Genomic DNA, 12,425 nt, shown 5'->3' with positions numbered 1-12,425 from the left:
GACGGGCACTATTTCGAAGTTGGCACCGCTACTTCGAAGTAGCCGGCACATGTAGACGTGGCCCATTTTAATTAAATCAGTTTTAAACCATGCCTTAAATTGACCTGGGGCACCTTTCTTATTAACAGTCAGTAGCACCACTTTGGCTTTGTCGCATAGCTTTCCAGACATAGCTATGTCTGCTTGTCCTATGGCAATATCCCTGCTTCTGCTAACTTTACAAATTAATACATGAGAGGATGCTGTATTGGTGAGGTACCATCCAAGCAAACAGGCAATATTGAAAAGTGATTTGCATCAACTTTTGCAGTTCAGTCCCCTGGTAGGGCAGAATGTAGCACAGCTCATGCCATCTGGCATCTGGAATGAGAGTTTAGTTAAAACAGGAAGATGAGGTTCTGGTATTGATTGCAGGGTATCAGAATTGAAGGACCCCCTTTGTAACTAATAATGTCTTACTGCCCTTGCAGATGTTCCTATCTATTATTGTTGGTATTTCTCCTCTCTTCCTGGCTCCTTTGAATGGAGGAAAACCTTTTGGTGGGGCTGATCTGCGGGTAGAAGTACTCCTCAGAGTTCCCAGCCACACCCTCTTTTACTGGTAATTATCATTCGAAAAGGAAAAGGAATGGATATGCATGGGCCAGAGACAGCAGCCATTGCTCCAGGGCCAGCCCAGCCCAGGACATTGCCCAGCCAGGTGTCCCTATTATATGGAGTTGCGGGACATTCTGGCAGGCAATGACTCCTTGCTACTGCATCACCTCATGGACACAGCAGCCATGGACACCCCTGCCGCACTGGAGGGGGAGAATGGTGGGTCCTCCAAAGAGGCCAGGGAGGCGGGCGAGAACACCAGCCAGCCCCAGAGACCCTCGGATGACTCTTCCCCTGAGGTGTCCCTGGTGATAGCCCCAACCTTGGGGCCAAGCAGCTGGGCCACGTCCAGCCGGGCATCCCCAGACCTATATGAGGTCACGCCAGGTAAGTGCCTGTGGTACAAGGGCCTCCTGGGTCGAGCCCAGGGGAAGGTGCCCATGTGGGACAGGGGACTGCCACATGGGGCTTGGCTGGGGCCCTAAACCCCCTCCCCCTCATCTTACAGCAGCTCCATCTTGGGGATGGGAGAGGTGCCAGAGGAGCCCAGGGTGAGCTGGCAGTGTGCAGGTCAGTGGTACTGGAAATCCCCTGGGTGGGGCATGACCCTCATGTGTGGACGCAGCATGGGAGGCATGGTGGGCCTGCTTCTGGAGCCTGGTGGAGGAGGCAGTGGCATATGCAGCCACCTTCCACCACCAAAATGATGTGATGGAGAAATGCCTGGCCCCGGAGGTGGAGGACCTCCGGTGGCACTGGGACATGGGTGGAGGTGGTGAGGATTCTCTGCCAGCTGTGCAGAACCCTCTCCACTGCTCTCTCATCACCTCCTCTGCTCCCACTTTTGCCCCCCTCCCACTCCTGAGGCCTGCACCATCCCCTCTCCAAGGCCCTAGCTGCCCTCCTTCCTGGGTGGTCTTCCCGCAGCAGCTCTTCGAGACCTTGGGGCTTGGGCCACCACTGAGGACATGCCACTGGCTGCCCACCACTGCCTCCCCATGCTCCCTGCCTCACTGGGGTCCTGACAGGGACTACGCACCTGGGGCAAGACAGGCAGTCATGGGTGCCAGAGCTCATGACCCTCCACCCCATCCCTTGAGTAGGGACCCCTCCTTCCCCCTCCCCTTCCACACCCATTTATTATGTCACTGCTGCTCAGATGCCCCACCTTTGTAAATAGTTGACCCCACTCCCTTGCGTTTATGTTGAAGCCCATTTTTATTGTTTGTATATACACATTATAGTTAGTTATTTACATAAGACAGTTCTGTTTGGCATCCCTGTGCCCTGTTCATTGTGGGGGTGGAGGGGGACCTGTGTTGGGGGCCTGGCGCAGAGGTCCCCACGGGTGAAGGCCTCCCAGAGGGCCTCCCATATGCAGACCCCATCCCAGTGGAGCTGCTGGTTGGGGGCTGCAGGTGGCTGCTTTTACTCCTGTAGCGGCAGGTCCAGCCCACCCTGGTGCTGTGTCCCCTAGTGTGTCTCAATGAGGTTGTGGAGAGTGCAGCAGGCAGACACGAGCTGCAGGATGTTCTCCACCCCCACATTGAAGCATGTGAGCAGGCACCTGAATCGTGCATTTAGGCACCCGAGGGCACTCTCCACTATGTTCTGGATGCATCCCAGTCAGGCACTGAAGAACTCCTGCAATGGTGTCACGTGCCATGGCTGCAGGGGGCATGCCAGGTTGGCTACCGGGCATAGCGGGATGGCCACATTGCTGATGATGAGTTCCCATTGGGCAATGTATGTGCCCACCTCCATCCGGTGGCACAGGGAGGAGTTTCTAAAGATGTGGGCGTCATGTGCCTGCCCAGGCCAGTTGACGTAGACATCAGTGAACCGGCCCTAAACATCCACCACAGCCTGGAGCACGATCAAGTGGTACCCCCTGTGGTTGACGTATTGGCCAGCAAGCAGGGCCGTGGCCCTGATGGGCATATGGGTGCCATCCAATGCCCCAAAGCCGAGCTCCGCAAAGCCCACCATGGCTGCATTGAGGTCCCCAAGGCGCACTAGCCACCATGCGAGCACGTCATTGATAGCCCTCACATCCTGCAGGGGACAGAGAGTGTGCACGTTCGTGGGTGTGCCCAGGGGTAGCCTGGGCTGGTCCCTGATTGCCCCCTTCCTCCCTTCGTCCCTTTCTTCCATGGCAACCCCCCAACAGGGTGCCCCTCCAGGAGTGGGCTTGTGTATGGGTGGGGTATCGGGTTCCCCTGTGACGGGCCACCTGGCACATGTGTCTGGGTACCCCCCGGTCCACGGGGTCCCCATTGCCTGACACCCCCTCCCTACTCCCCGAGCTGGGCTGGAGTCCAGTGTGTGGCTTACCTCCAGTATGATGTCCCTGACGGTGGACTTGCCCACCCCAAATTGCTGCCCCATGGAGTGGTAGCTATGTGGGGTGGCCAACTTCCAGATAACGATCTCTAGACGCTTCTCCACTGGGAGGGCTGGCCACATCCCCATGGCCTGCTGGCGAAGCAGGGAGCTAGCCAGGCACAGATCTCACGGAATGTGCCCTTCGCCATGCGCAGGTTCTGCTCCCCCTGTTCATCATCCCACTGTGACATGACCCCTGGTCCCACTAGTTGCTGCTGGTGGCGTGGGTCCAGATGGATGGATAGGCTGTCGGGGGCCCAGCGGGGCCAGTGGTGGATCAGGGCCCTTGGTGCTCATGCTGCGTTCATACAGCAGGCTGAGGGGGATGGCCTGGAGGCTCCTCAGCACCCTTGTCAGGGTGAGCCTGCGCTGCTGCAGGACCTCAGGGTCCATGGCTGGCACATCAGCTATTGCAAGAGCAGTGACGGCGAGCTGTTCAGGGAGCAGCACAATGGGCCTCAGCAGCTAGCGCAGGGAGGGGCTGTTGGCGGGGCCCCTTTAACAGGCTGCTTGGCCAGTGCTCCTGAAGTGCTCTCCGGCCTTGTGACCCCATCTGAGGCATTTCCTCCCCTGTTCTTCCAGAAGAGCGTGCGCTCGTGTGGACGCGATCTTCTGGAACACTGCGCTGCTCTTTTGGACGCCGCTTTGTGTGTAGACACTCTCTTCCAGAAGATATGACGCGTGTGGACACAGCCAATTTGTAGTTTGCAAATCACTTTCCTTTTTGCTGTCCAGTTTACCGATATGCTTCTTTAGTTTAAACTACATCACAGAGGGAATACTGACTGTTGTTGCACTGGTTGTAATTTATAATAGTGATATTTAATTTTAGTTTGTTTGCACTTTGAAAATGACTAATGAATTTTAACAAGTACGTAAAGTGTCTGGGGTACAAATCTAGCCCCTAATCTGTACTTTAGCATAGGGGTTCCCAGACTTTTTCCTCTGAGGCCCAACTGTGCACCCCCCAGTCTGCTATGAGCACTTCACGCTGTTTTCCAGGGGAAAGTCTGAGGGCAAGGGAGGTGGGAGCTGCCGTGACTTGAGGAGCTGTTCGAGGATGGATGGACCTTTAAATTTTGCTCCCCTCACAAACTATCTAACTGTGTTTGACAGTTTGATTGTGTCCCCTCCCACCTTGCCCACAGGTCAGGTAAGTCATTGTTCCCTTAGGCTGATCAACCAGGAAACCAAGCTAGAGGCTGCTGAACTCACAGCCTGGCCTTTTCAGTCCGCCACATGTCCACTGCAGGGCATATGTAACCCCTCGCCTGAATAGAGACCAGGCCAGTGAGAGGGCGAAGGGGCTAGGCTGATACCACAGACAGTCCCAGCTGACTGACACCCTCTACCTCAGCAGCCTGCCAAGTGCCTTCAGCTTGTCACCTGGCAGCCCTCTCCCAGTCACTCACCCAGCCCCACAAGTGTGCCCCATAGGCATGCTTTGCCTGGGAATGAAGGAAGGGCTCGGGGGCTGCCCCGGTATAGATCCCAGCATTGCTTAGGAGGAAAGAGAGTGGCATCATCAAGCCCTAGCCCTCGGGGCGGGGAGGAGGTGGATATCCCCTGGGCCTGCCAGCCAAGAATCACAGGGTGCAGTGGCTCCAAGTGGGAACAGCCACAAACTCTCCAACCCCTTCCAGCTTTCCCAAGAGCTGCTGTCTCTAGGGGCCTGAGTCTTCTCCTTGTCTTTTGCCTGCTGCCTAGCAGCTTCAATTTGCCCTCTGCCACCTGCCTGGGGGCACTTTGGCTCACCTGGCCCTGGGCAGGGGCCATTGCAGCTGCCACTCTCTTGCTGTGCTCTTTGCAATACTCACCATGCCGCCCCTCAGCACCACCTGTGACTTACCCAGTGGTCCACGTGGGACTGTGCATGGCTGACTATTGTGCTGAAGCCCACAGTCTGGTAACACCTGTATCTCACATCATCTTCTTTGCCTAGCCAGAGGCCATACCACAGTAATACTAATCCTGGGCCTTTTCCTTGCAACAAACCCTGTTGCCAACTTTGTCTACATGTTTATTCTGGAAACACCATTATTGGACCTAACCACATTAATTACTGGATTAGGGGCTCATTCTCCTGTACCTGAGCCACTGTTATATATGTCCTCATGTGCCAGCAATGCCCCCCTGCTATATTGGACAGACTGCACAATCACTTTGCCAAAGAATGAATGGACACAGAGAAAACATTAGGCACCTGAATACCCATAAACCTGTCAGTGAGCATTTCAGTGGAGTGGGCCATTCTGTTAAAGACCTGAGAATATGCGCCCTACAACAAGGAGACTTTGGCAGCAGATTATAAAGGGAGACATCTGAACTGCAATTTATGCTCAAATTTCATACTTTGAGGTTTGGCCTTAATAGAGAGAGTAATTACCTCACACATTACAAAGACAGCTTCTCCATCTTTAATATTCATAGTGGTCTCAGGCAGGACTCTTACAATTAGTAGTTCTTTCCCCTCCTCCCTACCCATCACCCCCCCTTCTGTCCTATGTATCTGATTTGTCAATTTTTATTTCATTTTTTTGATCTTTGTGTTATAAAACCATCGTGCCATTTCCAGTACAGCGCTATCTCCAGATCTGAAGAAGTGGGTCTGCCCCACGAAAGCTCATCATCTAATAAATGATTTTGTTAGTCTTTAAAGTGCTACATGACTGTGTTTTGTTTTGTTAGGACACAGACTAACACAGCTACCTCTCTGTTACTTCTCTGCCCTGATCCTTTGTGTCTTGTAAACTCACTCTCCTCCTTCAGATCTCTCCTGAAGGCACATTATTTTGGTTAGCCTTCCAGTTCTTGCTAATTCCCATCTATCTCTTTTCCCTCAGCTGCGGTCCCTCATGCTATGACATGCTAACTCCAAACAGAACAGAAACGAACCAGATATGTTGTATTTGCGTCTTACTACTGTAGCCTCCTTGGCTTCTGTTTGTTTTCTTTGCAGTGTTTCTTTGCAGTGTTTTTGGGTCTAATTCAGACTGACCGCTCCTTTGTAGAATGAACTGTTTTCCCTTAATAGTCTGTAGAGCATCACGAACATTTTTAGCTCTGTAGATGTAATAATCTTTCAGGATTTTCTGAGGAAATAGAAGTGCAAAATATTTTTATTTATTGTAATAAAGTAGTTGAGAAGTTTAATTTATATTAAAGGCATCGTTCTATGTCCAGACCTAATGCATAGGGGGGTACTGAGACAGGGGCCAATGGATGCTGAGGAAGTACAAATATCGTCAAGAATATTTTAGTGCTTTTTATGTTTAGTGAATCTAAGGTTAGTACTAATTTCTTTCCAGTATTTGAGTTTGACATACTAGGAATGGAAACTGGTCTAGTGACTGTGGTTTAAGGATACTAATCCATATTGTTTCTGCATTATTATGTAGGTGTTCTTACTGATGCAATGGGTTCTCCGGTGCAAGAATCAGATGTGTCACCATATACACAGTACAGCAATATGCCGTTCCCACCAGTTCAGCCTCAGATTTCATCTCCGCCTTATTATTCCAACCTTGGCTTTTACCCCCAGCAGTCTGAAGAATGGTATTCGCCTGGAATGTATGAACTCAGGAGAATCCCCTGTGAGAACTTTTTCGTGAGAGAGACAGAACTAGCAGATACACCTGTAGCCAAGAAATCTAGACTGGGCCACTCCACAGGAAGAGTGAAAGGAGAAGAGCTATGTGTCGTCTGTGGTGACAAAGCCTCTGGATACCATTATAATGCTCTTACTTGCGAAGGATGCAAAGGTAGGTCAAAACATGAATGAACTGATCACAAAATGTATTTGGGGCGATATGGCTATTTATGTTTGAAATTTCACTTTGAGGAGTTTATTCAAGTGCTTGCCCTTTGTAGATCTTTGCATTTGGATCCAATGCAGTGTTATTAACTGGCTAGAGGGGAGTACTGTCAAAAAGGATGTGGGAGAGACCATGCATTTAATATGGGTCAACAAGATGATGCAGTTGATAAAAAAGACCGATGTCATTTTGGGACGTATTAACAGGAGTGCTGTGTGTAAGAAAAATGAGGTAACTGTCCCACTCTGCTGAGCACCAGGGTTCCCTGTCAGCTGAGTGCATGTGTGGCTGCTCAGGAGAAATTCAGATGTTGCCCAGCTGATTAGCAGAGCACCACAGCCAGCAGCATTTTTTTCCATTGGTGGTGAACATCTGCACATACCTTAATGCACATAAAATTTATTCTGTACATGGATAGAAAAAATCTGCGCGTGGAAGGAAAAGATTATAGGGAACATTGCTTGGCACTGGGGAGATGTCAGCTGGAGAATCATGTCCAGTTCTGGGCACCATGCTTCTGGAAAGATGTGGGCAGAGCGCAGAGGTGAGTGACAAAAAAGACAAAAGTTTCAGAAAACCTGACCTGTGAGACAAGGTTACAAAACTGAGCAGGCTTAACTTTGGAAAAAGTGGGCTGGGGGAGGGACCTGATAACAGCCTTCAAATATGGGAACAGCTATTATAAGGAGGACAGGGGAGGGGAATTGTTGTTCTCCTCATGCAATGAAGATAGGACAAAAATGGGTTTAATCTGCAGCAAGGGAGACTTACGTTAATAGTAGGGAAATCTTTCTAACTATAAGGATAGTTAAGCTCTGGAATAAGTTTCTAAGGGACATGGTGGAATCCCCATCACTGGAGTCTTTTAAGAACGGGTTAAATAAACACGTGCCAGGGATGGTCTAGGTTTATTTGGTTTTGCCTCAGCACATGGGGCTCAGTGCAAGAGGATTTCTCAAGGTCTCTTCCAGTTGTACATTTCTGTTGTTCTGGGATTATTTTCCTTGGAACACACTGGTAGTTCCATTCTTTTGTGGATATAAATCGTAGGTTGTCTTGCAGCAATGTTGATTGTCACACTTAAAGCAAAAAATGTTTGTCCACCTAAACTCCTCCTCCTCATCATCTTCATCATTACAATTGATTTAAAATAAGTACTATACCTGGTCAAATCGCCATAATTTCTGAGCTCTAATCAGCAAATATTCTTTAAAATCCCCATCCCCACAAGAAGTTCCATCAGTAGTGTATTACATTTCATGCCTTTTATTTCTTAAGAAGACATCATGAGGGTACAGCAAGCAGCTGAAAGGACTAGCAATCGTATAAGATCTTTTCACTTCTATGTTGTCAGTTCTAATCCAGGTCAGTAGTAACTAAAAGTGGTCCCCGTCCAATGTCTTGTTGGTGGCCTGTGGGAAATGCATGGGTGCTGTTAAAAAGTTCTTTCCCATGCCAGAGTTTTGACAAGCAATAGTAACCATCACCATTTTAATAATAGCTTAAAAGGCATATCTCTGAAATTGATACCTCTAAAACTAGAACAAACATTTTAAGTGTGCCCACTGTATTAGCCTGGTTTCCAGGGAACAGTGCCTGCATGTGGCAAAAAAAAAATCCTCACTATTATTAGCAATCTGTTGTTGGTGCGTTTCAGAGAGGTAGCCATGTTAGTCTGTTTCAGCAACAATAACAAAGAGTCTGGTGGTACCTTAAAGACTAACACATTTACTGGGGCATAAGCTTTTGTGAGATACAACTCACTTCCTCAGGCTATGCCTACACTAGGCAAGGTAGGTTGACCACAGATACACAATTCTAGCTACAGTAATTGCACAGCTAGAGTTGACATATCTATGCCCAGCTACCTTATCCATCTCTTCTGGGGAAGGTTTACAGGAAAGTTTCTCCCATCAACCTCCCTTACTTCTTGTGTCTCACGGGGTGTACAGGGGTTGACTGCAAACTCTGAGAGGTCCATTTCATGCTGGATGCACAAAATCAAACCCTGGAAGATCCACCCTGAGCAGATAGCTGTTCCAGGGTAGTGTCGACGTAGCCTCAGATGTTTGAAGTGAAAGAAAGGCAGAGGTACAATCACGTGCCTGTATCCCTGCCTATCTTTCACTTCAAACATTTGAGGAAGTAAGTTGTATCTCACAAAAGCTTATGTTCTAATACATTTGTTAGTCTTTAAGGTGCCACTGGACTCCTTGTAGGTTCTGTTGTTGGTAGTTTCTTCAGAGATGACATGAACATAGCAACTGAACAATTCTTACTCCTAAGGGGTGGTTCTTCCAGGGCACATTGGTAGGTAGATACATCAAATAAGGGAATTATTTTTCCTTGCTATCTAAGTCAATGCTCTTGAGCCCAATAACTTGTGGATGGAACTATGTGTATCATTTAGAAAAAAATCCAGTCGTGATTTGAAGATTCCAAGTGATGATAAGTTTACAATTTCCCTTGGTAAACTGTTCCAGTGATTAATTGCCCTCACTATTTAATGGATTTTACTAAATTCATTTAGACTTTTTTTACAACAGCTTCAACTAGAAATTGTGGAAATACCATGGTAAAAAATAAAAACCTTTTGGTGCAAAGTCCTTCCTGGTGAAAGGAAGTATAATTCCCATGTAAAAGTTGGGCTCAGTGGTAAAAGTCAGGGTATGGCCACACAGCAGTGTTATTCCTAAACAAGCTATTCCAGAAGAAGTATTGCAGAATAGCTTATTTTGAAGTAGCACAGCTACACACAAAATGCATTTTGAAATAGCACTCAGCCATTTTGAAATAGAGCGTCTCCACACAATAGAGCCTATTTTGAAACAGAGCCATTAGACGCACTATCGTATATTTAGAAATAGGTTCTATTTCCTGTCTACAAAACCCCTATTTTGAAAATGGGAAGAAGGTGCTTTCAAAATCAGGGCACCCTTTCAAAGGAATGCCAGCTACACAGCTATTTTTATTTTGAAGTTAGCACTTTTGGTGGGCTGGGTGGCCATCATTATGAAAATAAGGCACTGAATATTCATAGCAGCACCTTATTTGCTTTTGAAACAGCCATAATTTACATGCCCCTTCTGAAAGGGAGGGGTAGTGTAGCCACCGCCACAAGGAGGTTTACCAATTTCGAAATAAGGCATCTGCTATTTCAAAATTATTGCATAGTTATTTCAAAATTGCGACTGCTATTTCTAAATAACTTTGCTGTGTAGACATACCCTAACTATATGTTCAGGTCTCCTTGTTTTAACTTAAACCAGTCTGTGATATCATTATATTAGTGTTTTATTGGGATAATTCATTTTGTGTTTTCACTTTTTCATGGCAGCAACGTCAACAACAGAGGAAAGTACAACTCTTGATCAAAAACTTTAAAACTTGAATTATTAAATTAAATGTGCTATGTTTCTGCAATAAACCTGAGAGTGGCTTAAAGCAATGGTGAGATGATAGAACAAGTCTGTTGGAAAAAATTGGATAGGGTGTTTTAATGGTTTTAGCATTCTACCTGCCTGGTACCCTTCATCCCAGAGATGACTGCATTTCATTGGAGCTAAATGTATGGAGTTAAGCACTTTGGGCTCATTTGGGATGAAAGCCTCTGTATAAAAGTGACATTATGATCAACATTAATCTATAATTTGAATAAAGAGCTAGTACTAAGGTCGATAGAACCAGTTAAATATGTTTGTGATATTGGAATACTAATTAATCTATTTATAGTCAAAATTTACAAGAGAATTTAGTGAACTTTAAGTGGTTTACTTATCAACTGAAAACGCTGCTGACCTTATCTTCTCTCTCTCACTTTTGTGAAGGAAAAACATGTTTTACTGGTTCACAAGAGATTTGTATTCTGGAGCTGTGCTATATTCAGGTGTTTTCTGGCTATGTTACCATTCACATGCAAATACACTTGAATATTTCTCCTCACTTGGCAAGAAAAAATGGTTTGAAAATCTGATTTTGTACTTATCCCTTTCCCAAATTATAATCAAAAGGCAACTAAACGTGATAGACATCATAGATTCAGGCTCATGCTAGACTGAAAAAACAACTTTAAAAAAACTGAAAACATCTATGGGGCATCTCTCATTCCTGGTTGTGCAGTTATAAGACGTTACATCATTCTACAATAATGGCATAAAGGTCCTTAAATGATAAGACAGTTTCCAAGCGTTATGACAAAGTTTGAGGCATTATATGTTACAATAGTTTCTATAGTTTATTGTATTGTAACACCAGTCCTGAGCAGGCATTATAAACACTTCCATGAGCATGGCCAGGACATTCCATCTTACTTGGGCTTTGGCTAATGCATGGGTGATGTGTGAAAGCCTACCTGGGGAAAGTAGGTACCAGCTCTGCCCCTTCCTTCTGAGGTCCCACCCCTTCTGTCACCCCTTTGCATAAGAACATAAGAATGGCCATACTGGGTCAGACCAAAGGTCCATCTGGTCCAGTATTCTATCTTCTGACAGTGGCCAATGCCAGAGGTCCCAGAGGGAGTGAACAGAACAGGTAATCATGAATGCGATCCTTCTCCTGTCATCTATTTCCAGCCTCTGACAAACAGAGGCTAGGGAAACCATTCCTACACATCCTGGCTAATAGCCATTGATGGGCCTCCGTGAATTTATCTTGATCTCTTTTGAACCGTGTAAAAGTCCTAGTTTTCATAACATCCTCTGGCAAGGAATTCCACAGGTCTACCATACGCTGTCTGAAGTAAAACTTCCTTTTGTTAGTTTTAAACCTGCAACCCATTAACTTCACGTGGTGACTCCTAATTCTCATGGCATGGGAACAAATTACTTTTCCTTATTCACTTTGTCCTTACATGTCATGATTTTACAACTCTCTATCATACGCCCCATTAGTCTCCTCTTTTCTAAGCTGAAAGTTCATTCGTTTTAATATTTCTTCATATGGCTCCCGTTCCAAATTGCTAATTTTTTCTGTTGCCTTTTTCTGAAACTTTTCCAGTGCCAATATATCTTTTTTGAGATGAGGTGACCACATTCAACGTATGAAGTATTCAAGATGTAGATGTACCATTGATTTATATAAAGGCAATAAAATATTCTCTATCTCCTTTTTAAATGATTCTTAACAGCTGGTTGCTTTTTTGACTGATGAAGCACAATGAGTGGATGTTTTCAGAGAACTATCTGCGAGGACTTCGAGATCTCTTTCTTGAGTGGTACAGCTAAAATAGCCCCTATAATTTTGTATGTGTAGTTGGCAGTAGTTTTTCCAATGTGCATTACTTCACATATAGCAACATTATATTTCTTTTGTCATTTGGTTGCCCAATTGCTTAGGCTACGTCTGTACTAAAAGCATCTGTTGACAGTAATGGCTGTTGACAGAGTTGTGTCGACAGAGTTTCCATCGACAGAGTGCTCCTATGCTTGGGGTGCATCTACACTTACTTTCCTCTTTTGAAAGAGGTATGCAAATGAGGCACATCAGAAATGCACATGATGCATAAATTTGCATATTTGACACATCATTTGCATATTATAATTTCGAAGGAGCTTCTTTCGAAAGAAGAAAGCCAGTGTAGATGCTGCTCTTTCGAAAGTAAACCCATCTGTGAAAGAATCCTTCTTCCCT

The 12,425-nt window shown here is 46.2% G+C and overlaps 1 protein-coding gene across 2 annotated transcripts in view; it reads left to right on the top strand.

Moving 5' to 3' along the window:
- Window positions 1–12,425, top strand: part of NR1H4 (nuclear receptor subfamily 1 group H member 4) — an 88,068-nt gene that overhangs the window by 27,535 nt on the left and 48,108 nt on the right. For both annotated transcript variants that reach the window (XM_074983977.1, XM_074983976.1), the window contains exon 2: window positions 6,381–6,743. In XM_074983977.1, the coding sequence (XP_074840078.1) occupies window positions 6,381–6,743 (363 nt within the window). The remainder of the gene's footprint in view (window positions 1–6,380; window positions 6,744–12,425) is intronic.

Source organism: Carettochelys insculpta, chromosome 1 (assembly GCF_033958435.1).
Source record: "Carettochelys insculpta isolate YL-2023 chromosome 1, ASM3395843v1, whole genome shotgun sequence".
Lineage (NCBI taxonomy): Eukaryota > Metazoa > Chordata > Testudines > Carettochelyidae > Carettochelys > Carettochelys insculpta.
The sequence above is the reverse complement of the archived record's forward strand: the minus strand, read 5'-3'. Positions and strand labels throughout refer to the sequence as shown.